The sequence below is a fragment of the Larimichthys crocea genome, chromosome II (assembly GCF_000972845.2).
Source record: "Larimichthys crocea isolate SSNF chromosome II, L_crocea_2.0, whole genome shotgun sequence".
Lineage (NCBI taxonomy): Eukaryota > Metazoa > Chordata > Actinopteri > Sciaenidae > Larimichthys > Larimichthys crocea.
In genome coordinates this window covers 747,976-775,947 of record NC_040012.1, presented here as the reverse complement: position 1 = coordinate 775,947, position 27,972 = coordinate 747,976, and the positions used below count along the sequence as shown (strand labels likewise).

Genomic DNA, 27,972 nt, shown 5'->3' with positions numbered 1-27,972 from the left:
CGAGCATCACTTAAGACATGAATGTGTGACATAATGAAAGCGGCAAGGTCACGACTCAGTATATCCCATGATCCACTGGGGATTATGTGCATCTATTGCTGAGGCTGCAGGCTGTAAAACATGCCGTGTTATAACGCTGACCTCTGTGATCAGAGGTCAGAGGTCATCAGACTGCTTGTTAACCACAGCGCACTCATTAACCCGCTCACATCTCTGCTCTCCCATGTAGCAAACAACTCAGGCGTAAACAAGCGTCAGATCACTGACCTGGTGGACCAGAGCATCCAAATCAACACACACTGTTTTGTGGTGACTGCTGACAACCGCTACATCCTGGTCTGCGGGTTCTGGGACAAGAGCTTCCGTGTTTACTCCACTGAAACTGGTAAGTGTTTGTTATTTCTAAGATACACTGAGCACTGAGCACAGCAGAAATAAACTCTGCTGCTATTTGTGGTTCTGTCCTACTTTGAGTGTGGATCATCACTAACCTGCTGCTTCTATCCTGAAAGTGAAGCACACTGACTCCGTCTTTCATTTCCTCCACAGGAAAGCTGACCCAGATAGTTTTTGGCCACTGGGATGTCGTAACATGTCTGGCCAGGTCAGAGTCCTACATCGGAGGAGACTGCTACATCGTGTCAGGCTCCAGAGACGCCACTCTTCTTCTGTGGTACTGGAGCGGAAGGCACCACATTATCGGGGACAACCCGAACAACAGTGAGTGGTGACAACGCGAAGGGGAACGTTTCCAAGCAAGAGTTTTACGGCGACACGTCTCATACTTTGTTTTTTTCTTCCAGGTGACTATCCTGCTCCCAGGGCAGTGCTGACAGGACATGACCACGAGGTGGTGTGTGTGTCTGTGTGTGCAGAGCTGGGATTGGTCATCAGCGGAGCTAAAGGTTCATAAGTCTTCATGTGTTTGTGCAGACAGATTTTACAGATGTAGTCAGTCTTCACCAGCGTCAGAGCTGTATGTTTTTTATTAAACAAACTTGCTTTGCGTTCTCACTGCGCAGAGGGCCCGTGCCTGGTCCACACTATCACAGGGGACCTTCTTAGGGCCCTGGAGGGGCCTGAGCTGTGTCAGCGGCCCCGCCTCATCTCCGTGTCCAGCGAAGGCCACTGCATAATCTACTACGAGAGAGGGCGCTTCTGCAACTTCAGCATAAACGGCAAACTGCTGGCACAAATGGAGGTTAACGATTCAACACGGGTGAGGCTCTCAGCATACTGTGATATTATCTCCGGTTTATATTTGTGCATTGTTACCATCCTTATTCTAAACACTGCATACTGCAGCAGCGCTCCTCTTTAAACCCTTCTTCCTCCCTCCAGGCCATCCTGTTGAGTAGCGACGGGCAGAACTTGGTGACAGGAGGTGATAACGGGGTGGTGGAGGTGTGGCAGGCATGCGACTTCAAACAGCTTTACATCTACCCGGGCTGTGACGCAGGCATCCGTGCCATGGACCTCTCACATGACCAGAGGTAAAAACAGAGCACACGTTGACCACGTGAGCCAAAATCAGGGCTGTGTTTTATTTAAGGATTGCTGTTGTTTGGGAAACTGGGTCACCTGGAAGGGAACAGCACTGAATGATCAGTAGCGGAGAAGTTGTTTCTCCCAAACCTCCGATATCCGGTGCCCGCAGAAACATGATCGATGCACCGTAAGTATTTCATGTGGATGTGTTTAGTTTAATCACAGATATAACTTTCCGTGTCCTCTGCTCCCCAGGACTCTGATCACCGGCATGGCGTCTGGCAGCATTGTTGCATTCAACATAGACTTCAACCGCTGGCATTATGAACACCAGAACAGGTACTGAGGCGGACAGCGGGAGGAAGAGGAGGATGGAGAGAGGAAAGAAGAACAAGAGGGAGAGGAGGCGATGCATTCTGCTGTGTATCTGCGACTCACAGAGGAAACCACAGGTACTGAGGGGGAAGGAAAAACAAGTACCGGACCCTTAGGCTCTATTCCCCTGTGAAGTTTACTTGATTTGAGGATGCGGCAGCGCTGGTGGAAATAACTTCCTCTGTGCACACGTGTACGTACACACACACGTGTGTGACCACAGACACATAACACCCTGAAGATACACACCAAAACCTGCTAATATAATAGACAGACTGCAGAACGGAGAAAAAGAGCAAGTCAAGCAGACCTTGTAGAGGTCGATCATACCCGTACCACTCACAGGACTGGTTGCAGTTGCCGTTCCTGGTACGCTTAATGCTTCACAGACAAAGAACCTAAGTTTTGTTTTCCCTTATATTTCTATTCTTTGTCAGTTTTTTTCTTCTCTACTGTTCATTTGAGGCAAGCTCAGTCTGGGAAATATTTAGGGTGGACTACAAATTAAGACTCCTTCAAAGTGTCAAAGCTGATTAGAAATGGTCAGAAAAGAACCAGCCCCACCCAGTCTTCAAAAACCGGTGCTATTGGCTTGATCTTAAAATTCACCCTTGAAAAATTGCCTGGGGTTCTGATTTTATTTGATTTGACTTTATCTGCTTTTATTTTATTTTCTAATGTTCATTTTATTGTTTTATTTTTGTTTGTTTTTTTGTTCTCCTGCAGCAGGGTTAAGTCTAATTTTTATGTAAATAAGGCTCTGCTTCCGTCAGGGTCTACACATGTTCTTTCACTACACAAACTGCGCTTATCACCTTTAATTTATTAATGACTTGCTGTATGTAAAATATTGTGTAATAATTATTATAATGTTGACAAGACTGATGGTAATAACGGCAGTGTCAAGGATGGTGATAATTTTGCCGGAGATGATAACGATAGAGATCTTGCCAGTGCCACCAAGGATGACAACCACAAGACTGACATGATTTCCTTTGTATATTTGGTGATTGTTTTGTCAAATATGTACATATAGTCTTGGTTCAGGCTTGGTGGGAGAATTAATCAGCTGAATAAGACTGAAAGCGCAAAGGAAACCTTCACTTACCCACATTTGTTGATTATTTAAAAAAAGAGAATCAAATCAATGTAAAAGTTTGTTTTGTATTTGCACTTTGCACCAATCACATATCATTATTTATTAGCTTGGTTCTTTCTGGTCGGCTGCCATTTTGTTTAGGTCCATTTTCCCTCCGGGATTATTTGTGCATTGATGTTTGTATTTAAAACGTTGAGCTCATGTGTGATTATTAGGTTTTACAACCTCACAGTTGTAAGCAATATCATGATTCTGTAGCTGATAGAGGTGGGAAAGAGGGAGGAGGAGGAGGGAGGAGGAGGCGAGGGGATGAAATGTGAGATGTTACTGTATGTGTGAAGCCATCTTGATCAAACGCGCACATGCACATACTCTATCGACAGGTTCAACTTACGTATCCAAAAAAAGGTTAAATATTTTTGGATCTATGAAACCCTAAAAACTATTGTATTCATGTTTTATTGCAAAGATGTAAAATATGACATGTGTGAGTTGAAAAAAAAAATCATGATAAGAAAAATAAAATATGCAAAGAATTTGATGACTTGACTTTTCATTGGTCGCAGCTTCTGTTTCATCCAAGGTTTCTTCTTTGCTTCGTGATGGAGAGTGAGACATCTAGGACAGCTTGTAGTCACCGACTGAAAAAGGCATTTTCCTGGCTCAGGATTTCAGAAACTTGAGTTAAAACTCTAAACTCTGCACTCCAGACATATTTGGATTGGTTATTGAAAAACGTGCTTTGCTGTGATTTTCTCACGCAGAGAAAAGACGTGTAACTCAAAGCGTCTCCCGTGGAAAACAGTGTAACGTCGAGTCTGAACGGAGCCTTTGCAGGTGTAAATTCTGTTGAATGCATGTCACAAGTTCGTTTAGAGCTAAAAAATAGTAATACATTCCTTATAAGCATAAACAAAAGAATACAGCTTTTCAATGTGTAAGAAATCATTAATATTCTTCATTTATCACGGTATCTTTGTGAGTATAAAGACAGAGGTCACCCAATTTGGAAAAGAAAAGAATTTTAATCAATTTTGTGCCTTCATGAAATGTTGCGTCTGTGTTTGCAGGACTGAAAATGACAGCTCTAATTCAACAGGCTAAACAACATAATCTTCACTGTATTATTTTAACACCCACCAGACGAAAAAAAACAATGTTTTTCTGTGTTACATTAAACCATAATAGCTTTTTGATTGGTGTGCGTACAGATTCATCATGAAACACTGAGCTCGTCTTTTTTAAACACTCATTTTGTCGTCTAAATTTGGGCATGGAGCTGGAAAAAGTTGATTACATTCGTTACATCTGGAATTAAAATCGTTTTTCTTTATTTGTGTCCATGCGACACAGGAACATTTACAGTTTCACTTTTGACTTCATGGATTATGCTACATGTGTTTGTCTAAATTGACATGAAAAAAAACAATCATTGAAGAGTGCAGTCTTTACTGCGCCTCATATAAACAGTGACCAGAGCAGAGAGAGTGTTTTCAGTTAAAATGGTCCATGTAGCACCTGAAACACACAGATTGATGTGTGAACAGAGATTTGTGAAAGAAGAACACAGACAGACGTGATGTGTTGTATTGTTGGTGTCTTCGGAGCAGTCATCTCTGCCGTGTGATGAAGATGAATCAAACTTTTTAAAATCATTTGTTCTCACTGTGTGAAGTCAGAGAACCTACATATGACAGTATCAAAATAAAAATGATGTGTTTGGAGCAGAAGCAGACATCGCTGTGGCTTTATCCTGGACGAGGCTGACAGCTGCACAGAGCTCTCATGCTTCAGTCACTATGGAGACTGCGATCAGACACCGTGCGCGCTGACAGGCAGGACAGGGTAATCCGTCACGCTGGTAGACCTGTCTTTCAGGACCACAGTTTCATCTTGTTGTTTATGCCACTTTTGCCCCGGCCTTTCTGTAGCCGCAGATGGCTGTCGATAGGTCTTAACACGCAACCCTCAATTCTCTCTCACCTTACATCAGTGGCGAGGTCTGCATTACCAAGAATTTCCCAAGGAATCCGTTCAGTTGTGCAGTTTTTAAGGTGTTTTACTCTGCTGCTGCATCTCAAAGTCTCACCGACTGACAGCTGAGGCAGAAAAATTTCATTTCTGTACAAAGTAATGGTCTTTAATATTACTGTAATTCAGATTTTTTTATGTAGTCTACAGGCATTATGAGACATGCTGTACAAAGCATCACATGAAAGCAATGTTACTCATTCTACTTGACAAGTACAGAGCATGAAATGAAAGATAACTGTTCCTCACGATGCTTTTTCCTACAAAGAAAAAACAGTTCCTCAGGCTTGTTTGTCTTAGTTGTTCAGAAATGTTCAGTCGCTCACACCCCTGAAGATCTCTTCATCACATTTCAAGCTATATTTCCACTTGTGTCTAGGCATTAAAACACCAGACTCACTGGATAATCTGGATTAGAATATACATGCATGTAATGCCATGCTGTCTCTGTGTCTGTGTGCTTTGTGTGTTTGCATGCTTTGCCTGTTGTTGTGTGCATGCATGAGGAAATGTACTTGGACATCTCTGTCCGTTCGTCTGCATGTGCTGCCCCTCCCATCTCCCTCAGGTGGACAATGAGGAGATGGTGGACCTCTGAGATGAGATGCTGCAGATCTCCATGTTGGTGAAGGAGCTACCTCCCTCGCTGCTGCAGTCGGGCACAGAGGAGGAGGAGGAGATGATGTTCTTCAGTCTGTGGAGGGAGATGATGAGCAGCGTCAGCAGGAACACCAGCAGGCCGAGGAAGAGCCACACATAAATGTAAACGTTGCCCGGACGTCCTGGTGATGATGCGGCCGCCGACGTGGAAGCAGAGGTTGGGGAGAAACGGAGGAAAGTCCCATTGTCTATCGGAAAGATTCCCGTCTCATTGTGGTCTACCAATGGGACGTCCATCCCTGACATCGTGACTGATGTTCAGCAGAGATTTACATAAGAGAAAAATAAAGATCAGAGATTTAGAGACATAAAAACAAACTTCAGCATTCATCATTTAAATGCACTGTGGGAGAAATTCTCTTTTGTGTGATGAAGCTGGCAGAGATTTAATTTCTCCCTCCAGGACACTTCAGCATGTCAGATGCTTGCTGACACAGGAGCTTTCAGCCACATCTTCAGCTTTGGCTGAGATTAAGGGGAAGGCAGAGAGCACTTCTGCAGTTCTGATTTGAGGCCAACAATTTACTTCGAGGGCCCCAGATGCAGAGTAGATAATAGCTGCAAATAATAAGAATTTATTTTGGCCCTCTTGGAGTACCAGATGGAGAGTTTCTGAAAATTAAGAAGCACAAATTGACTCATTTATTCTTGAGAAAAGAAAATATTTAGTTTCATTGCCCTCTGTGGTTAACCTCACATCTTAAAATTAAAAAAGTATAACAGCAAAGTAAACAAAAAAGAAAAGCATGCACTGTATGACTGTATGGAATATTGTGGTAATCAAATATGACTGGCATGGCTGTTAATTATTCACATGGTAACATAAGGGAGCCTGACAGGCTGAAAGAGCTCCACCAACTAAACTGTGGAGGGGAGTAACAGCAGGGGGAGTGCTTGTCTCATTGAATACCTGTCGGGCTCGGTGCCTGGAGCTGCTGTGTGCTCATAAATGAAGGCATCGTTATCTGATGAAATTAAAGTCCTCATAATCAGCTTTCGCAAAGACAGCTGAGAGTCAACCCTCCTCCACTGCATATTAAAACTGCTAATAATGTTCCACCGCAAATTACTGCATGGGCACAAAACTGACTTGAAGAGGTGACTGAGCATTGTCAAGTAGAAACGTTCACAGTCTTGGTGAGAGACAGAGGGGGGACTGTTTTGCCTTGTGTCTTAACTTGATCTATGACGGTGGAGAAAGACACTTCAAAGGGTCGAATAATAGAGCATGACCAGAAGAAAAGCAAGAGGTCAGCACACAGTCTTCGCCTCAGTGTGCTCATTTCTTTCTTATCTGCCGGCTCTCCCATACTTCCTTTCCATTTTATGGTTATGAATTTCACCATGGATGCTATGTGTGCCTGCCAACAGTATTGTCAGAGGAGTGAAGTAATCTATATTCATAGTACATTCTCCATGAGTTGCTATAATAACTGCATGTGTGGCAAACACTAAATTCATATTAAAACCCCCCAATCAGGTTGTTTTTACGGCCATTCTGCTCCCACAGAGACCATTCAAAAAATAAACTACAGTGTAAACTTCTGTAAACGCTGTAAATGTTTTTCTGGGTTGGAAATAATATCTACTGTGAATTGGATTTACATTGCAGGACTGGGATATGTCTATGTGCTGGAACCAATTTGCAGACTAATGTAAGTGTTCAATCAATCAGCATGTTCATCAGTCAGCATAAGCAATTTACCAAAAGTAAAAATATCATAAAGCCCAATGAAGTGTGATTTCAATGTAGCAAGACCCTAGCAGTGTGTATTATTTTATAGTTTACTTCATTATTTTCCTGTAAACAGTTTCTTTTGTATTTTGTGAGTTAAAGGATCAGTGTGTAGTGTGGCATGTAGCTCCAGGGCTGCAAATTACAACCAACTGAATACCACTTGCTCCTGCTTTTTCAGACATGTAAGAGAAACTACAGTGGCTGCAGTGAATTTAAAATCTATCTGTTTAAAAGCTTTGGTTTGTCTGCTCTGGGCTTCTGTAGAAACATGGTGGTCCAACATGGCGGAGTACTTGGAAGAGGACCCGCCCTCTGGAGATAAACACTGAGAAGTCTTATCTCCAGGTCAATTACCATTAACTGTAAACACTGACGACAACATACGTATGAACATTATGTACCTAAATGTTGCACACTGGACCTTTAAAAACACTGCTAGAAAAAAGGCTGGGCTGTTCCTGTCCTCATTTTACTTCATTTTGCTAATGCAAGGTGCATTTGGTATGATGATGAAGTTTTTTCAGGCTAATTTGAGCTGCATGTACTTTTTATATGAATTTATGGCATTCAAATATGAGTGCATTTACAAATGTTTGAGGTCACTTTGTCATCCCATTTATTTACTTCATATTTACGGTGGTGCAGTTTAATTGAGTACATTTAGAGATTTAGAGAGACAAATCATTTTCACGCTACTACATTTATCTACAGCTATATACAGCTTTAGTTTCAAGATTACAATATTTTTCATATAGTCTCTTTCCTCAATGTGATATTTCCTTGTTTCCTGTGGGGCCAAAATAAAATTGCATATGAATTCATTTGTGATTGAAGTGCAGCCATAACAAGAGTATGAGCCCTGCAGTCTGGAGGAGTACACCCCAAACTGTTTCCACAGAAAATGCTTTTTGTAATCAGTGACTCATCAACCAGTGCCAACATCGTAAGTCCCTGCAGTGTCATTTAACTAACTGACAACATTTAACTAAATGATTTATTTCTTTGTTTTAGTATTATCTGGATTTTGGTAGCATGAAATTGGCTGTGAGATTCTGTTGTTAAAAACAAAAAAATGAATACATGATGAATGTTGAATGTGTATTTGCTGCTTTTGTAGAGAAAATATATTTAAGTATGAGTATCATGAGAAGGTTATTACAGCTGTGGCTAGTAGAGCTAATGCACATTGAGATGTTGGACTCTTGTCATCATGTTTTGCAAGTTAACTCAAAAAAGAATAATGTCACATGGGATTAGTCCTGTGGTTTTATTCTGAGCCCATAACAAATGTCAGCGTTTCTTCAAGTCGCTTTTGAAGTTTAAGCAAAACCCGCTCTGTCCCCAAACTCTTTTCTTCTCAGCTTATTAACTCCTTTTCATTCTCGCTCTCCTTCTCTCAGTTTGCCTTCGCTCTCGATGGTACAGTTGACAAGAACTCTGTTCTCTTTAATTTACGGCCCACTGTACCTTCAGGGAGATACACAGCATAATGAGGAGGGGCGAGTTTCTCTTCTCTTCTTCTATGATTGCTTGCTCTCTTGCCCCAACCCTGTTTTCTGTCTGAAACACTCCCAGTGGCCAGCCCAATGAAAAACTGTCTCACCACTTTTGTTGACTTTTATTGTCTCTTTTCCCTGCAGAGACGTGTTGCTTGATGTATTCATATTCACTGCACATAGTTTCTGCTGTCCTCTCCTCTGTTTTTTTAGGGTTTTTTTTTGTTTGTTTTTTTGCACCTTCAGTCCATGAAATGATTTGACCATCTGGATTTCAGAATATATTCAAATCATTTTACTTTAATTGCTGCTCCTGTAATCTTCTAACTCCAAATACCACCTCAGTTTAACTCATCAGTCATCAGTCATGTGCGTGTCAGAAACACTCCTGAACATGACATTGAGCTCCTGCCTGCTCTTATTTCTTCTCCTCTGCCACCTCTTTCTTCATCCCATCCGCTGTCCTCCTCCCGTCACTCCCTCCTACTCTTTCCCGCTCTGTATAGGTTGCTGTCGTTAATGATACGTTGTTTTGAAATCTGTGATGAAGCTTGTTCATTGTGAGCTGAAGTGGCTGATAATTGAGCTTAATGATGCTTTTTGTATCCAGGCAACAAGGTACGTTCAGTTCTTTTTCAAGCTAATCTACTTTAAGAGAGCAGGCCACGCAGTCCCGCTGAGGCTGAAGAGGTCAGACACACACACACACACACACACACCCGCCTACATATAATAAATACCCGTAGTTATTTTGCTTTGAAATGGCTACAAGCATAATACGGAGAACACCAAGGGTTAATTGGGAAAATGATGTGAAAATGATACACATGTTGAAAATGTCTTGCTGTCTTTTAGGTAGTATGACATGTTGGATATGACTTTTTGTCTCCAGGAAAGCAATCTTCTTATTATGTTTCTCCTGCTGAGAAACACAGCCACATGTCTGCTCTCTCTTGTTAGCTTCCATCTTAGAGTGTGACCTAACACCAGTGTCAGGGATTCCAAATGGTTTAAAGGGCCACCAAACTGCATACATACACAATGTTGTCTATGGTCTACTTACCTAATTACTACTAACCTGAATAACAGAAGGTGTGTGTAGCTTGCATGCAATGACCTTGTGTCTGTATGAAGCAAACTTATCTAACATCCTCTCAGGTGTGTATCGCAGAACCAGAGTTGCATAGTAACCTGAAGTTAACCACACAAACAATCACAACAACTATAAACCTTGGATGAACACGTCGGTAACTAAACAAACACATTAACACAAGTTAAGTAGTCCCATACTTCGTCGTGGTAAACTGTGTAAAGCCGTATACCCGTCCATAGAGAAAGATATGTGCTGGTTTGTGGTCCTGTGAGCCAGACCATGTGACGTCTGCTGGTGCAGGCCGTCAGACTGTAGGTCAGCAGAAAGAAGATTTTCAGGGTGGGCTTGATTGTTCTTGAAATGATCTTCATCTCTTCTCTGTTTTAAGTGATTGAGTTTTGTTTGTCTCCAGGACATAGCTGCAGTCACCATCTGATCCCCAGTCTTCCCAAAGTCCAGCCTGACTCTGGTCAGTCCTTCAGCTTCAGCTGAGCCCGAGCCTCTGAGACTTTTGGAGATGATTGTTTTGTGCACTTTGTGTCTCTTTTCTCTCTCCCACTGAGCTGTAATCACATTTACTCTTGAGTCTGGCTCAACTTCCGCTGTTGCTTAAACCCCAATGTTTTGTTTTGGATCTTGGAGACTTTGGCTCTAGAAGAAAACAAAAAAAACATACTCCTCATTGTTTTAACAGCTTGATGCTTCATGAAGTTCTGATCACATGCTTTGGTGGCTGTAAAGCTCAGCTGATGTTATTGGTGTGCTCAGACTCTCAGGTGGGATCTCAGCTGCATGGACAGATATGGCTTCTCACTCTGTTGGGTGATCATAATGTGAGCTGATGGTAGCTGCTCCTCTGAGAGGCTAAAAGACCTCAGTGCCATTCCTCGAGACTGGACGTCACCGGAGCCTGAGGTTCTTTGACATGCTTTTACTTGACTTACATGTCTGTGCTTCTATAACTAGGAAGCCTCATCCTCTCACTCCCAGTCGAGGCCATGTGGAGTTCAGCCATTTTCAGACTGCTCTGCCTTTCAGCCTTCTTATTCTCCCGTTTCCTCAGGGGCCTCTGAGCCTGGAGCTCATCAGTAGGTTCTTGCAGGAGTGCTCCACACTTCACACTCAGCTATGACTTTTCTCTGATTATGTATTTCAGCTCCTTCAACATCAGCCTTGCCCTCTCAGTTATGTCAATAGCTTTTACTATATTCTGTATATCCATGGCTATCTCTGCTGCACACTCTTCAAACTGAGCTGCCTTGAGCAAATTTCCCTTCATGATCCATTGCTCTCTCTCTCTCTCTCTCTCTCTCTCTCTCTCTCTCTCTCTCCTCCACCTTTGCTTGCTCTTAAACTGAGTATATGTTTGGTCCACCACCAGTCTGTATCTCTAGACAGCGAGCCTTGACTCCCAAAGCTCCCGTTTGCCTTGATCGAACTCCTTCCAGAGTTGCACAATCTCTGCGAGTCACTCAAACAATCTCACCCTCTGCTGGTACTACGCTCGGCAAAACTCCTCCCAGGACATTGTGCCGTGAAGCCTCCTCTGCTCCACTTTCCCAATCTGTTCCTCACCCTCCACCCTCCTTCGTTTTCTCATCATCTCCTTCTAATCTTCCTCGCTGTCAGTGCTGTCAATGTACATCAGGCACAATTTGTCCTCTCTAATGTGCTCTGTCCACATAAATATCCTTTGCTCTTGTTGTCTACAGTAGATTTTGAACATTGTATCGCCTAATATTAATTTATTCTCTTGTACAGAGTGCATTTTTTTGTGCATAGTGGGTTTTAACATTGCCTGTTTGATTGAAATGATAACTTTTGCTGTACAGACTTTTGCAGGTTTGTTTCCAGCAGACAAGCATTGGTAGAGCTGAAATGTATTAATATATGCGTATATTCACTTATTTAGTTCATCCTGAAGATATAAAATACATTATTTTTGCATACAGCTTCATTAAATTCATTTCAACCATGCAGGGCCAAACGCACACAGCCTTTGACTGTTCTAATTAAAACCTTGCGTCTCTTTCTGTGACAGAAAATAGCCCGGGCCATGACTGGAATATTTACAGTCCGTGCACGCAGCGTATGCAAATATTTACTAAAACCTTAACTTCAGTCTCCAGAGAGACACATTCTGTTGGCTGTTCAGTTCTGGTATTAGCTCTTCACTTCATGAATAATGGACAAGATCCACATGTGGCAAAATGTCATGGCATTTGAGCCACATTCTTTGTGCACGTGTGGTGAGTGTGTGTGTGTGTGTGTGTGGGTGTGTGCACATACTTTTTCACACTGCATTCATACCACATGCCCCAACAGACAAAGACAAGCCGAGTTTGTTGCAGAAATACCAGCAGAATTAGCATTCACATGCAGGCACATACGATATGTGACCACGCAACAACAACTGCTAGGAGTTCAACATAGCCTGATTTTTTAAAACATGTTAAATATCTCATATTCTGAGGTGGATCAGCTGGAAACAGACCTGAGGCTCATCCACATGAATTCCAAATCGCCTCTGCAGCCCCAAATACCACAGATAACCCATGTAGGTGCCAGAGACAGAGAGGAATAATGAAGGTGTGGAGAGAGAGAAGTTTCAGTATAATACTATTTTTAGCTTTATTATTTTAGCAAGACACAAAACAGTCTGTCCAGTTTGGACTGTTTACTTTAAAATTCTGTTAAACATAATTATGATACGTGGCTCAAGAAAATGACAAGAAAGAAGGAGGTTGAATTTGAACGAGTTGGAAGACAATAATGTCTCGATGTTTTAATGTTATTCACTGCCCCTTAAATTTGAATGACAAAATCCGCACCTGAGTGCACTCTAAGCCAGGGGCCAAGTACCACTGTTCACCTCTCTGGCTCTAATTCTCTCTGATATTCAAGGAATGAAAGTAAAGATGTGAAAATGGCAATGAATTCTGAAAGGTGTTGCAAAGAGCATATTCTAACTGTGACAGGTGACACGAGTGAAAACCTGAGAAATAGTTTGAATTATGAACAGGGAGTAGATTGTTTAGGTCTGTGGCTTGTGTAGATCATTTACTTTGACGTCTGTGTGTGTGTCTACACCTCATTCTCATAGCTGTTAATTACACCTGATACTTCTGAATATGGTAGCCAATCAATTTGATGTGGTTTGTCTGCGTGCAGGTTCGCTCCCTGTTGATCATATGAACAGGATGAGTCATACATCCATAAAACACAAACACAGCCCTGCTCTTGTTCCTGTTGCCCTGAAAGGACACTTTTATGCTCTCATCCTTTTTCTCTCAATCTCCGGGTACAATTGCTTCTCTCATCACCGACTCCTTCCCTCTTTTTTCTCAACTGCCACATAGGAAGCCCACTTTTCATTTCACCAAGTTGGTGAACGCCATGAACCCCTTCTACACCCCTCTACCTTTATCCTCTCTTGGCAAGTCTCAGTCCTCTTCGTTCATTTTACTATTTTCATGTCTGAGTGTGACAGTGTTTCCTCTCTGTACTGATATCACACAGAATAAAGTTGCTGACAACTAAAAAAGAGACAGATAGATTTGAGATGAATGATGGCTCTTTGTATTCAGCAGGGAACCCCCCCCCCTTACAGATCAGATTATCACCGTCCTCGCTCTGTCTCCGTCTTAAAAAACATTTCATAAAAAGAGCAGCCTTACAGACCTTTCTGTGTGTGTGCGGCAGCTGTTCTTCGCTCTCGTTCACGTTGTGCAAAGATCCATCCCGTTGTGTTTGGTCTTTTACAGCTGAGCAGACCAGATCTGTTGCCCCTGAGATCTTCTCTGTGAGCCTGTACGCTCTCTCTCTCTCTCACTCTCTCTCACTCTCTCTCCCTCTTCCTTTGTATGTCATTCAGTGTGACACACACACACTCAGACACACACACACACACAGCACAGGCACTACAGCTGGAGTAGTCAGATGTGGATCCTCTGTATGAATGGACTCACATGCACAAGGTCTGCCACTGAGAAGCTGCGAGTGATGAGTGATGCTGATGTTTTGGGTTGTTTTTGCTTACTTGAGAAGAGATGAAGAGGAAAGATGAGAGGCTCACTAATCCCATCCCCTCCCCCCTGCATCTGCCCTCCCACTTTTCTCTCTGCTGCTCATCACTTTTCAATAGTGATCGCGTCAACAGTCCTCTCATTTTCATTCATCATGTGTTCCTCACAGGTAACAATATGCTCAATAGCTAGGGGCTGACAATAGCCGGATCAATACAGTCAGATAAATACTTTGATAATTGATCAGCAAATCACTATTTGTCATTACATGCAAATCCTCCCACACAATGAATCCTTTGTTTTGGTGCTCTCTCTCATCTCTCTCTAGTGTTTATGTGGAGGACACATGGCCCTGCTGCTCTCTGCTCTCAGCAAACTGCGTCAGTAGACAGTATCCGGTGGCGAGCAATCACTTGCTGTTGTGCTGGCAGACCGAACCGCTCAGACGAGACCCAGAAACCGGCAGATGAATGAGAGAGCACCGGCCGAGAAGAAAGAAGCAGTCTTTAACACTCCTCAGTCTCTCAGCACAGCACAGCTCTCCTCGCCTCTCTTCATCTTGAAGCTTGTGTTGTCAGCTCCTTCTCTTGCCTCACCCTTTTAATCCCGGCTCCAAACAGTACGTGTCTAAAACATCAGCTGAGCAACATCTGTTCTGTAACTAATCAATGAACACATGAACCAAAATTACTTTTGTGAGGGGGAATAAAATATGTCTGAATCAGCAAAATAGATTTCCCAAACTTTTGTGAGGAAAAAGCAGGACGAGTAAACAATATGGATTCTTGATTTAAGGGTCACTTCATATAATGACCTCTGTATTTATCGAGCCATGCAGATAGTTTGATAGTTCGGCTCTGTGAGGCTGTACTTATGTACAGTGGCACTAGCTGAATGCTAACGAGGCCACAGTAATGATACAGGTGTCATCATGTTAGTACAGCTGAGACTCATGGGAACATGGTTTGTTTTGCAAGTATTTGTTCATTTACCAAAGTTCATTTATTCATCTTTCTTAACCACTTATCCTCATTAGGGTCACCATGGGGCCTATCCCAGCTGACTTTGTCACCAGTTCATCACAGGACACATTGTATTCTACAATATGTTTGTGTTGATTTGTCCTGTACACGTGACATCTATTGCACGTCTGTCCGTCCTGGGAGAGGGATCCCTCCTCTGTGGCTCTTCCTGAGGTTTCTTCCACATTTTTTCCCTGTTAAAGGTTTTTTGTGGGCAAGTTTTTCCTCACTCGAACCGAGGGTCTAAGGACAGAGGGTGTCACTCCCTGTACAGATTGTAAAGCCCTCTGAGGCAAATGTACTTTGTGACTTTGGGCTATACAAATAAAATTTGATTTGATAGAGACAAACAACCATTTACACTTATGGACAATTTCAAGTCACAAATTAACCAACAAATTAAGTCATCTCTTTGGACTGTGGGAGGAAGAGAACGCAGGGCCTTCTTGCTTTGAAGCAACGATGCTAACCGTATTGGACGAAATGAAAATGATGATGAAGATGATGGCGCAAGATGAAATCATCACCAATGACATTGTGATACATCATCTAGTAATCATGAATGCCTGTATAAGAAATCCATCAAGCAGGTTGTAGGGGACAAAGCGTGTATATAACCTGAGCTGTTTATTTGTTTAGATTGCACATGTCCGCTGGATCACTATACATTTCCAGTAAGTGGCACACGAGGTGTGGCTGCGTGGTTTCACTCCGTTCACTTGGTGGCAGGATTTAGACAAAGAGCGTGAGTTAGTTTCAAATATTCTCTGTTATTGTCTCATCCCATATAGTTCTGTCTAATTTTGTCACATTATGCCAATTAAAGTTATTTTGTGGTGATCCATCCGATAATTCTCAAGATGTTTAAGTCTAAGCAACAAGTGCCAACTTGCTGGTGACACTAGAGGACAGTCAGACAATCACCAAAGTCACTGAATTCATGCCCTAATGCCACGAAAGTCTGTGCAGACTTTATATGCAATCAGTCCCATCTTAGTTGAGATATTTCAGTGTGTACTGCAGTGGCCAAACAAGCCAACATCTCTAGAGCTATGCTGATAGCATGGTGTCATTGTCATTTGGCTGAACCGGCCCTTTAAAGTTTTGACTTTGACTGTAGAAATGATTGCTTTAGCTCATCTTTGGAAATGGAACAAATATATTAAAAACACATTTTGTGCATGACCCTGAATCTCATCTTCAAGCTAGTTAGCACCTTAATAGTATTCATAAAGATGTTAATTGTGAGGCAGATGACACCTGTCCCTGCTCTGTGAAGGGGAAAAAGGCGTCCTCTTCCACAGATGCTTCTATCTGCCGCCATCTGCCCACTGACACAGGCACCGGAGGGGAATAGCAGCAGAGGAGAGCAGAGAGAGAGAGAGAAGATGACTTTATTTCACGTCCAGATCCAGCTTTAGCTGACATCACATGTGGACTTCCGACCAAACTGTGACAGCTGTGTGAAGAGAGAGTCTTCTGATGAGCCTATATCTGTTTGTGAATATTTTCTTAATCTGAACCAATGATTGTTAATAAATCGTTTTAATGAGACGCTACAGGCTGTTTCACTGCCGTTGGCGGTGTTGAGGGAGAAACCAAGGACAGAAGAAAGGAACATCATTTAATTAGTCCAATAATTATTTCCCCTGACCTCCACTCTGCTAATCGCACTCTGCAAGACCATATCTAAACCCATCACAGGGAATCGTCACGCTCACACAACTCCTTATTTTCCAAAAGAGGAAATATGTTTGGCAAAGCTAATTATGTCTTTGTGACTGCATGTGCTTGTTTCTGTGCAAACTCGAGTATTCTTGTGTTGCTTGCGAGAGTGTGTGTGTGTGTATGTGTGTGAGAGAGAGAGAGCGAGAGAGGACTGTAGCACGGAGATAAGAGCTTTGGCCTCAGCTGGCTTTTGTCACTAATCCCGGAAGGCGTGGCCGCCAATTCCATGTCATTCCCTGATATCCCATCCTGTTCTGAGTCCATGCCATCCCAGCGTTGCCCTTGTGAGGACACCCGTCTCTGCACTGCATGATAATGAGAAGAAGACATACAGCAACTGTATTTGGAGACTATTTTGGGCTTTGTGTGTGTGTGTGTGTGTGTGTGTGTGTGTGTGTGTGTGTGTGTGTGTGTGTGTGTGTGTGTGTGTGTGTGTGTGTGTTTGGGGATTTGACAAGCTCATTCTGCTCAACTTGTGGGAACAACTTTAAACTCTTAGATAAGAGACGGGAAAGTGTCAAGATATTAGTTGCAAATTTGTTAGAGGTTCAGTGTATTTTCGCCGCACTACCAGACATGCTTTACATCTCTCTGGTAATCTGAACCGATTTGCAAAGCTCCTACTGAGATAGAGAGGCTCCACAGATCTCACACATCTTTGCAACCGTGATCTTGGAGAAATGGTTAATATTTTGTCGACATCTCCAAGACGTGATGTTTGGTTTTCAAAGATTTTGATCATCAGACATCAGCCGATAAATATGCACTGCACTCACTGCTTTTTCGGTTTCATGGCAGTGTCATGCTAATCAATATGAGCTGCACAGATCTGAGGGAGCATGGAGCAGACAAAGCATACTGAGGTGACACACACACATGCACACATGCACACACACATGCACACACACACATGCACAGGACAGCAGCCTGACAGGCGAGTACTTGTCCAGAATAACAATGAGAGGAGATGGAAAGATGATATTGGCACAAAGGGGATTCAGGAAACAACACTCATGTACGAGAACACACGTTTGAGCAAGGAGCCTTTGCTAAAAAAACCTTTTGAAATCGCCGTCCTGCTCAAACCTTAACCGCTAATAGTCTTGACAGTTTTGCCCCAAACCGTCTGAAGGTTGTACTCATGAAAGAAGAGAAGAAGGGGGGGGGTGTCCTCAAAGTCAGATTCATTTGAATATATGAATAATTTAGTGCACCAAAAGATTTTTGGGCCCCTTAAATTGCAAATAAAAAAAAATGCCCCTTCCTCACACATACATAATTCATACGTACCACAGCTAAGGCATGTAGACGCAGGGAGATAGCTGATGCCTGTGTTAGCTGTTAGAAAGTACTGAGGGTACAAGGACAAAAGTTACAGCGCGACACTTTGTCTGTCAGCATAATTACTGAGTCAGTTTATGAGTCTGAGTCTTTCTACACTTCTGTCAGTCGGTCAGTCTTACTTTCTCCCCCATTCATCCTCCTCTCTCTCTCTCTCTCTCTCTCTCTCTCTCGTTGTCTTCTCCTCTGATTCACTCAATAGTTAATGAATCAGAAAAAAACCAACAGCACCAGACCACAAAAAGTAAACAATTAAACTTTCATCAAAGGTTTTGTCATCATTATGGTTACTGCCACATGCTGTGATATTCTGTGTGTGTGTTGCCTGCTGGTTATAGATTGGTTAAACAGTCTTTGTGTGTGTGTGTGTGTGTGTGTGTGTGTGTGTGTGTGTGCGCGCACACTGGTTTAAGCAGCATAATTATTCCAACCATCATAACAAACCAACAATAAGAGCTCTCAGTCCTGACATAACACCCCCCCCTCCCTCTCTCAGAGCTCATTTTCTTTTCATGCCCCTAGCTCATTACAGTGATGGGCCTTTTAATGGACAAGATTGGCATCAAATTTCCACATCGTAGTCTTCAACAAAAGGTCCTTTGATCAACACAAGAATCATTACGTAAAGCATTATTACAAGACAAAGATAAACTTGACCTTTAGACAATGAGAGACATAGATCCATTTGCCTGATCGCTACTCCATACATTTGAGGCAGTTTGTTCTTCTCCTCCACACATTGAATTATTTTGGCAGTTTTATTCACTAAATCCCCTGCAGTGTTTGGCACAGATGCTTTGGCCTCCTTAACCCCTGTTAATTGTTTCCTGTTGCTTTGAAAACTTGGATGTAAGACCGCTGGCTACCACAACATCTTTTAGAGCCAATAAATGCCGCTAATTGGCCCTCGACCTGACGTGACACATCTCTGCAGCAGTTTAAAAAAAATAAAAAATTGTAACAAAATAACTGAAGAGATCTTTTCCATGGGGTTCCTGACTTTGTCTAGAAATGTCAACCAGTCAACGTGCAATACACTGCTCGTGGGAACACAGTAGTTAAAGTTGAATAGATCAAAGTTGCTGAAAACTTAAGTGAGCAAATATCTCAAATTTAAGAGAAATACTTGAGACACTCACTAGCTGCTATTCTTAAATTTAGACTGAATCAGGATCAGTTAATGAGCTTCTTTTGTTGCAGAAGGTTATGGGAAAATCCCAGTTTGACGTGGATAAACCTCTGCAGATTACATTACCTTTTCATCTCTTTAGCCAAGTCAGAAGCCTGTTTTTGAACTCACACTGAGAACATTTTAGGTGCTCAGGCTGACAGACAATCTCAGCCTTGATCCCGCCACGGCAGAGGTGACACAACACCGGATCAGGGTGCAGCTGAGGGATGAGACCCGTCCATCATCTGCTGGAAGGATTCTCCTGGATGGTGCAGTATTTTAGAGGTGATGCTGTAACCCCCAGCCCATCTGGTTCAAGCCTGTCACTGGCAATACATCACGCTAATGAAATGGCAGCAGTTCAGTGCTATCTGTCATAAGCAATCTGCATCTGCTTAGGGACTGAACGGAAATGAGGAAAGGGGGGGATAAAAAAGACAGAGGAAGGAAGACAGAGAGACTTTGTGTCCCCTGAGCAGGTGGCATGTTTGTGTTTCTGTGTGTAAGTATGTGTGTGTGTGTGCTCAGTCCTTCCTCTCAGCACAGTGTGAACAGATATCGATTTTATTTCGAGGGGAGAAAATAGCCACAGCAGGCCTTCACCCATCTCGATATTTCATTGCTTCTACAGCAGAACAAAGTTCCAATGCATCTTATCCATCAGGGAGACCATTACTCACTGTACCAGACCTTTTTTCCCCCTAACTGATCTTGGTATCTGTTTCATCAATATGAAATTTTAATAAATAGCTCCACATGGTTGTAAAAATCTGCCCTAAAAACCCAAATAAAAATATTTTGTACTGAGAAAAATTCCATCATTATCTTTTTTTCCTTATTTTATGGTCTGGACAGTCTGGAAAAAGAGGGGAATGAAAGAAAGACATTTTAACATTCAGAGAACATACAGTTCTGGTCAAGATAGGAGAGCAGAACATTGTATACACCAGAAAAAAAAACATCCATAAAACGTTTGTCTGTATTTAATGAGTCTTACATGAACTGCAGCGTTAGGAAAGTGGAGCAGTGATGGCTGGCTGAAGGTTCAAGAAGCAGTCTTCTGACCAAAAGGTTGCAAATTGGAATTCTTTAATCCCCTGTTGGTCCACTGGAGCTGCTCGGCAGCAGCAGCAGCACTGTGACAGTCCTGTGGTTAATACCCACAGATCCTCCTAAATTCCCATACCTGACTCTTTACTGCTTGTAGTTGTTGCTATGACTAAGATGAGATCAGAACGATAATGATCTCATCTGCAATCTCCATCCCTGAGAGGTTTTAATGAGCAAAGCGCCTGTGGTAATGTGTAAAAAATAGATATTACAGGGTCACAGTGTCATCAGATCAGTAACTTATTCTGCTGTTTGACTTCTCATAATTTGATTTTGCCTTTTAAATGTTTATTTGACACATTTAGAATTTGTGTGATTTGCTGCAGATGAAAAAAGCATTATTGACTGAAGAGAAAGTCTGCCATCTGATGGACAATGTAAAACTTGCAGGCACTCAGCAAGTCAATCACATAAAGTATGAAGATTTATACAAACTTTTTCTTTTATATTAGTATTATTTATAGTAGTTGTGATTATTTCCTTGTAAAAGGAGATTACAGTGTTACTCCATCCATCTGAGAAACCAACCAACAGACAAACACCCCAGTGTCACCTACGCTTTGACCAGTAGTCATGTGACCTTCACAGGATGATATATTACTGTGTTATCTGTTATGGATGTCAGTGTGTTATACACCATTCATCTTAGTTTTTTACTGTCATCATCTCTGGAATAAAAAAACAAAACATGGCCACTCCTCTGATGTGGGATGAAACCACACAGCGACAACAAAGTCGGTTTGCAGTTTAACCTCAGCTGAGAACAAAAGTGTTGAGAAAGCTTCAGGGCTTCATTTATCCAGAAGCAGCATTGCTTTAATCCCAACTCACCCTCAACCATTTGTTATGTTTTCTTAGCATATGCAGGTCAAGCAGTCAAGTCCAAGCTATCAAGTTATCATCTCAAAGAGAAGGTCCCTGTGGAATCTCTGATAAACTGCCTTGATAGTGACAGCATCTCAGATACAAATCTCAGAGCAGCTCCTGGTGATGGAGAGAGGGAGAGCAGCAGTGGTCACGCTCTAGATGTGTGAAACTGATATATAGTCACAAATATTAATCTGTAGCACTTTGGCAACAACAAGCAGCAGTTTTGCTGTTTGGTTTCATAAGTATCTGTAGTTCTGGAGATATGAGGCATTTTGAAGCATCTTGATGAGAACCAGAGGAGTATTATCAAATAGCTTCTTTCTCCCCATATTTCCATACACATATACATTTCCAGTCTTTTACACTGCTTCATTCATTTACAGATCCCAAATATGCATTTATCTTACTCTTTATTTTGTCTACCACACATATGATGTGATATGAATTTTATTTTCTCAACTATTTAGGCATTTATCCATTTTCCGTAGCAGCTTATCTTTATTTAGCCAATTCCAGCTGGCCTGGGGCCAGGGATTGCCAGTTCATTACAGGGCTGACACACAGAGACAAACAGTCATTCATGCTCATATTCACACCTCACAATTTAGTCCTGCATGTGTTTGGACTGAAGGAGGAAGCCAGAGTAAAGAGACATGGTGAGAAGATCCTTACTCCACACAGAAAATAGTTGGTAATCACTGTGTTACCCTCATTTAGTCATAATTTCATAAAATATTGGTGCTTTGTTTTTATACCACCTGTCTCATACATATTTATAAGCAACAGGTTAAAGGCAGCAGACCCTGACTGTACTGTCACCATGTCTTTACCAACACTGGACCAGCCCATGGCTTTATACTTAACTCTGTATTCTCTAAACATAATTCCATCCTGTCAGCACTTACTTGAAGTGTGACACTGCAATTCCTGCAAAACAACTTACCAACAGTGCATACATCAATACATGGCATGACATTCTACAGATCAGTGTCTCTATAAGGACTCGCCATCCACAACCACACCCACAAATCTCTGTGCTGTTTGTTGAACAATCCAAACACTGATATAGGTGCAGCAGAGTGAATGCTCTCTGCAGGAATCATATTCAAAACTAAAAGGAAGTCTAACACAACACTGTGAAGATTTGCATGTGAAAGATAAATGTCACAGTGCTGTAGTCAAGACCAAGACTAGTTAAGGCTGAGTCAAAATGTGAGAGACAGAGACTTGTCCGTTTGTGCAGTGTAACAACACTGCACGTAAAATTTTAGCCATTTAATTTACTTAATATTAACAGAATCAGAAATACTTTAATAATCCCAGGGGGAAATTACTTTGTTACAATATTCCAGTATATAAACAAACAAAAACAACATATGTAAACAAGTAACCATCTATTAAGAACATTTACTGAAAAAAAAGTCTGTTGCACATATTAAAATTATGTTTACTGAAATCGATATATTCATGTTCTGTCAGTTAAATTAATATGTGTTAAACCAACATAACTTTTTGATATTCATTAAAAATATTTATTTTATGTTCTATATATTAGATTATCTTGTGCTAAACTGACTTATTTTTTTATGTTAAATGAATGCTTTTCTTTAATGTGTATTATATATAATCATAATCAGCCGGATCAACATAATCTTTTTGCGTGAAGCTAACGTAACTTCAACATGCAAATCTGACACTATTAACTTTGGTATACTTTAAATATTTATATTACTCTGACACTATTAACTTTGGTATACTTTAAATATTTATATTACTTGTATAAGCTGATTTGTAATTTAAGAAGTCTTGTTGAATCTTTTACCTACATTTAGTAAAAATTAAAACGCACAAGTACAACATACCTGCAGTTATTAGTCCTAGACAGTGCATTTTAACAACTCAGTGGAAAAATAAACACAATTTAATCGAAAATTACCATTTATATTTATTGATAGAAAAAATTACCCCCAAACCCTAAAAATGGGGGTATGCATTGCTTAAACAACAACTGTAGTGACTACCAGTGTTCCCAGTAAACAAAAACCACCCCAAACTATAAAGAAAAGCAGCAGGGATTCTGTTATAGTTCAAGTTAAATTAAAAACAACATTGGGGGGCTCCCATTTGTCCAAAAGAAAAGGTCAACTGGAGGAGGTAGGTGAAATATGTCTCCCAAGAAATCAATCAAACAATATGGATATCCTTTTCCTCAACAAAGACAGGTGAGGATAGGATGGATGAACAGGTAATACAGTCTATACAGTCACTACACACATTAAAACTCATTCATGTTCATACAGCACACTGAAACGCTGTATGAATACACACGAACTTGAATACACACGTCTTAACTCTGGTACACAGCCTGACCATGACTACAGGACATGTACATTTTTCAGAATGTTCAAACACTGAAACAATTATAGGGTCTTGTTTCCAATTATCAGTGTTCATGGTAAACAAAAATCACCCCAAACTCTAAAAGTGGGGGGGGAACTCCATTGTCATTAAATAAATAAAGAAAGGGAGAAAAGAAATAAAAAAAGCCTCCCACCTGCCCAAAAGAAAAGTCCAACAACTGGAAGAGTTGAAATAATGCATACAGTATGTCTTCAAGCTCCATCAAGCTGGAGAGCCTGGATAGCCAGTTCACTGGTAAAGTCTGTTCTTCAGGACTTGGGCTTTTTTTGAAAGTGCACTTCCTTCAAGCTCCATGACCACCTTCTGCAGTACTTCAAAAAGGTGTACTTAAGCTCAGCAGGGTAGTTTAAGTTCAGCGCATAAATCAGGCCAAACAACATGGCAGCAGCTAAAGGAACATTGTCTAGATCCTGCATCACAATCTGGGACTCGAGGACAATGCCGATGTCCTCTGGTTTTTCACTGGCATCTCTGAGTTTCAAGACTTATATACCCATGGTGGTTTCCTCAATGGATTCCTGGAGGGAATCTGCTGCCTGTACAAAGCACAGAAAAAAAAACAGTGGATATCAAATCAAACTTTATTTATATGGTACTTTTCATACACAAAAGTAACACAAAGTCCCTCACATTGCCTCAAAACTTTGATATTAAGATCATTACCATATTATCTTACAACTTATCTCACTGTAAATTACAACTAGAAAATTTCTTCTGGGGAATTTTGATAGGACCACAGAGGTGGGCTACTGCCGGGCATACCATCTCTGTCAAGATGGGAATCAAACCCACGACCTTAAGGTCAAGACAGAGCTGGTCAGACAGACACATGATCATCTTTCACTGAGCACTGATATGGAGGAGCTCAGTCCTGTGTGTGGTAAGGGAGTGCGTGTGTGCATATGTGCATGTGGTAGAGGAGTGTGTGTGGATGTGTTTGACAGACTGTCAATAGGTTAACTGTGGCTGTGGCCTGAGGTAACCGCAGCAACTTGAGGTGGTTGTCAATGTTGTCATATTAAGGCTTAGTCTGACGTAATGGTAGCTCCTATCAGAAAAAAAACCCAGACCATCATCGCTGTGAGGACTTCCTGAACAGTTTGGTGTGATGTGGGGTTTCTACAGTTAATATTTTGGAGACACTTGCAAGTTTAAAACAGGGGTCTGTTCTGCTTCTCTCAGAAAATCTTTGTATTGGAGTCAATGGGGAGCAGAGACAGAGGTGACCGCACTTAAAGGCCGACAATTCAAATTCCGTAAGTCTCTCTGATTTTTTGAGCACATTGTGAGAGACAGAACAAGTTTGTCTACAGATTTGGAAAATAAATCCTGTGTAAAGTGTAAATTGTGTCCTAAAGGAGTGTGGAAAGAGAAAAAAACCTGCATTTTTCTTTTTTTTGTCTCTCTCCCATTCTGACCAATGTCATCCACTCTGACACGAACATTCCATGCAACACACCCATTATAATCTCAAAATTTCTCCAAAAATGATCATGGTCATTGATCAGGGATGGATCAAAAACTATGACCTATTGAAACATGGATTGTGTCTACAGATTCAAGTTTAAATGGAGTTTCTAGGTGAAAGTCAGCTTGTGGCCCTAATGGAGTGGGGAGTGGGTTGGGGTGGGTTGATGTGTTGTTTTGTGTTCTGAAAAAAAGTCTTCAAAGTGCTTCAAAAAACACATATGAAAGACAACATGTCAACATACTAAACCTAAGTAATACTTACCACATACTCTCTCACCAGGTTCTCCGGGTCCTCGTCCAGGTAAACGCAGAGTCCCTTCATTATGCATTCTCTTCCCAGATCCACATCCTCCTCCTAAGGCAGAAGCACAAGTTGTTTCCACCCCAGAGAGTATACTTACTTCATCCATGGGTGCAATGATGCCCCCTAGGCGTCTGCCTATCTGTCCTCCTCTGTTTTTAAAAAGTCTGATCAGTTTCTCGGAGTGAACATCTAATTGAGACAGAAATCTGGACTGCAGGGGCATTTTCCGTTTGAATTCAGCATTAATCTGAAAAAGAGAATGATTACAGACATCAACATGTGATATGACGGTAATTTGGAAAAGCATTCATTAAAAAAAGATAAAAAGAACACCAATCAAGCTTCAGTAAGTTTAAATTAAAATATTTGTACAGGAGCAGAATATTTAAAAAGCTCCTTGTTTTATTGCTTTGTTCTTTGTTCTAGTTATCTTATGTCATGAATTTGTGCTCCATAAATATTTTCCAGCTGAAACTTGCTTTTTTGTGTGCAAGTACATCAATTCAAAATCCTGCCAACAGTATCAGGTGATTAACATATGGTGGGACAAGTTGTAAACAATGGACTTTGTCTCAAACAGGGCATTAAGTGAATATTAGGAATGCAAATTATCGAATAATTCATTAATCGTTAGTTGATTGACCTTATCGATCGATTAACGGTTAACTGATAAGCAGCTTTTTTCCTGAGAACATACATTTCTCACGGTGTCTTTAACATAAAGCAAAATATTGGTTATATACTGAATAAAAAATGCATGTTATATTCCTCAACTAATGTTTTATTGTACCAGTTGGGATACGGTACAGATATGGCATTTAACCAAAATAAATTCTGCACAGAAAATTGAAATACATAAAAAAAAAAAATGTGCACTGGCTCACCTGTTGCATGTGAAACATTAAGGAACATAATTTTTTTTTTTTAAGTTATACAATACGGGCTTAGCCTACACAGTATTAAGCCTACATATAATTATCTGGTAAAGTACTTAGATGAAAAACTGAAACATTAGCAGCAGCACTTATAATCTCCCTTGTTCTGAGAAAGGTAACAGTAAGATTACTAGCCCTGGAAACTTACAGTAACATGTAGGACTGAACACAGCTTCAATCCTCCCTGAGGAAGGTGACAGTAAAATGAGAGGGCCTCTGTTAAACAATTTCCCGCAGAAATGTTGAGAGTGACGAGTGTGCTGAGCATGCTAACGCGCTAGCAATTAGCATTAGCATGTTAGCAATCAGCATGTATTTCATTCTTAGTGGCTAATGCTAATTGCTAGCGCGTCAACACGCCTGCAGGTTTTGAAGGTGGTATCTTAGTGAACTCGTAGAGCTGCTGAACTTAAACGTAGCACCGCAGAGTTTACACTCAGCGTCTTTGTCATCATTACTTAGTTTGAAATGCTCCATACTCCACTCCGTTTTAACCGCCTCATGTTTGTGTGCCGTTACATTCAGGTATGCTCAGTGTGCTCGATTAACCGTTTACATCCCTAGGTGCCACTATATGAATTTGTCTCGTACTGAGAGACTGTTTATTAGACATGTCTCCACGTTTTTTATTACCTTTATCGTGTCCAGAGTAGCCAAAATCCAGCGAGGTAGCGAGGGAGAAAGTGTCGGAGCCTGCAGGTCTTTAACAGCCGTTTTCTAATAGACCGCCAATAGACCGCCCCTCGAGGCGGATAAAACATAACTTAACTTTTTTCTTTCTTCTTAAAATGACAGAGACATGTAGGTTGAAAATTCCTCAGTATTATAATACTTTTAAAAGATTTAATCATGTTTTGGAGAGAAATATAAATCAATTATGTAGCCTATACAAAATGTATACTTGTAAATTGAACAACCCTCCTTCTTCCATTTTTTCAGTGTGTCAGAGGTGTTACTGAGTACTGCTACTGTACAGAGTTTGGACTTGGACTGTGAGCTCAGCACCAAGGGAGTGCTAGTGTTTGTACCACTGGTGTTTTGGACCACCGAGAAGAAGAAGAGTTTTGCTGATGATGAGGGAGCGTAGCTAATGTCGTGTCAGAACCGGAGCTGGGCAAGCGGCCAATGTAACCGGGCACTCTGGACATAATGGCAGAGGAGGTTAGTGAGCAAGAAGCCACCAGACAACAGTGAATCTGACTTTTAGCTGATGATAAGAGTTTTGTGAATGCTGGCAGACAGACCCCGAGCTGGGCTAAACTATTACATAATATTAGCTGTTATTTGGGGATTTATTGCAGCAGGCAGCATCTGTGCTTAATGAAAGACCTTTTTTAATTTACTGGTGAGGAATATGAAGGGAGGAAGGGCACAGGCAAACCAGAGGGGGGGTACCATAGACATATATACATAGACGCCGCATTGAGCGCTGAATCGTACGTCGACGTCGCCGCCATATTGGATAAGGCAGATCTGCCCGTAAACTAATACAAGGAAATGGAGTGAACTTCATAAAGCGCCTTTCTACAAAGTTCTTTAAGTTAATGTCTCTTATACACCCATTCACACACACACTAATATATCTGGGAAACAAA

At 41.4% G+C, this 27,972-nt stretch overlaps 2 protein-coding genes and 1 long non-coding RNA gene across 13 annotated transcripts in view; 1 reads left to right on the top strand and 2 right to left on the bottom strand.

Annotated features, from left to right (window-relative positions):
• The window catches only part of nbeaa (neurobeachin a), a 90,975-nt gene extending 88,014 nt beyond the window's left edge, over positions 1 to 2,961 (top strand). For all 11 annotated transcript variants that reach the window (XM_019275766.2, XM_019275765.2, XM_019275760.2 and 8 more), the window contains 6 exons: positions 230 to 385; positions 550 to 720; positions 804 to 905; positions 1,023 to 1,219; positions 1,342 to 1,493; positions 1,744 to 2,961. In XM_019275766.2, coding sequence (XP_019131311.1) covers positions 230 to 385; positions 550 to 720; positions 804 to 905; positions 1,023 to 1,219; positions 1,342 to 1,493; positions 1,744 to 1,834 — 869 coding nt within the window. In that variant the 3' untranslated portion in view covers positions 1,835 to 2,961. The remainder of the gene's footprint in view (positions 1 to 229; positions 386 to 549; positions 721 to 803; positions 906 to 1,022; positions 1,220 to 1,341; positions 1,494 to 1,743) is intronic.
• A 1,018-nt stretch (positions 2,962 to 3,979) lies between these two features.
• Positions 3,980 to 14,028, bottom strand: sertm1 (serine rich and transmembrane domain containing 1). Its single transcript, XM_010742456.3, has 2 exons — positions 13,662 to 14,028; positions 3,980 to 5,904 (listed from the first exon to the last, which is right to left on the bottom strand). The coding sequence occupies exon 2, from the start codon at positions 5,897 to 5,899 to the stop codon at positions 5,558 to 5,560; it is 342 nt and encodes a 113-aa protein (XP_010740758.3). The 5' UTR covers positions 5,900 to 5,904; positions 13,662 to 14,028; the 3' UTR covers positions 3,980 to 5,557.
• Positions 14,029 to 23,773: 9,745 nt separating this feature from the next.
• Positions 23,774 to 27,318, bottom strand: LOC113747699 (uncharacterized). The gene is made up of 3 exons (XR_003463804.1): positions 27,011 to 27,318; positions 25,401 to 25,689; positions 23,774 to 24,204 (listed from the first exon to the last, which is right to left on the bottom strand). It is a non-coding gene; the product is annotated as an uncharacterized LOC113747699 (long non-coding RNA).
• Positions 27,319 to 27,972: the final 654 nt, after the last annotated feature.

Bases quoted from the DNA above. Each gene is read 5' to 3' on its own strand.
- sertm1 (XM_010742456.3), bottom strand. From the start codon at position 5,899: ATGTCAGGGATGGACGTCCCATTGGTAGACCACAATGAGACGGGAATC.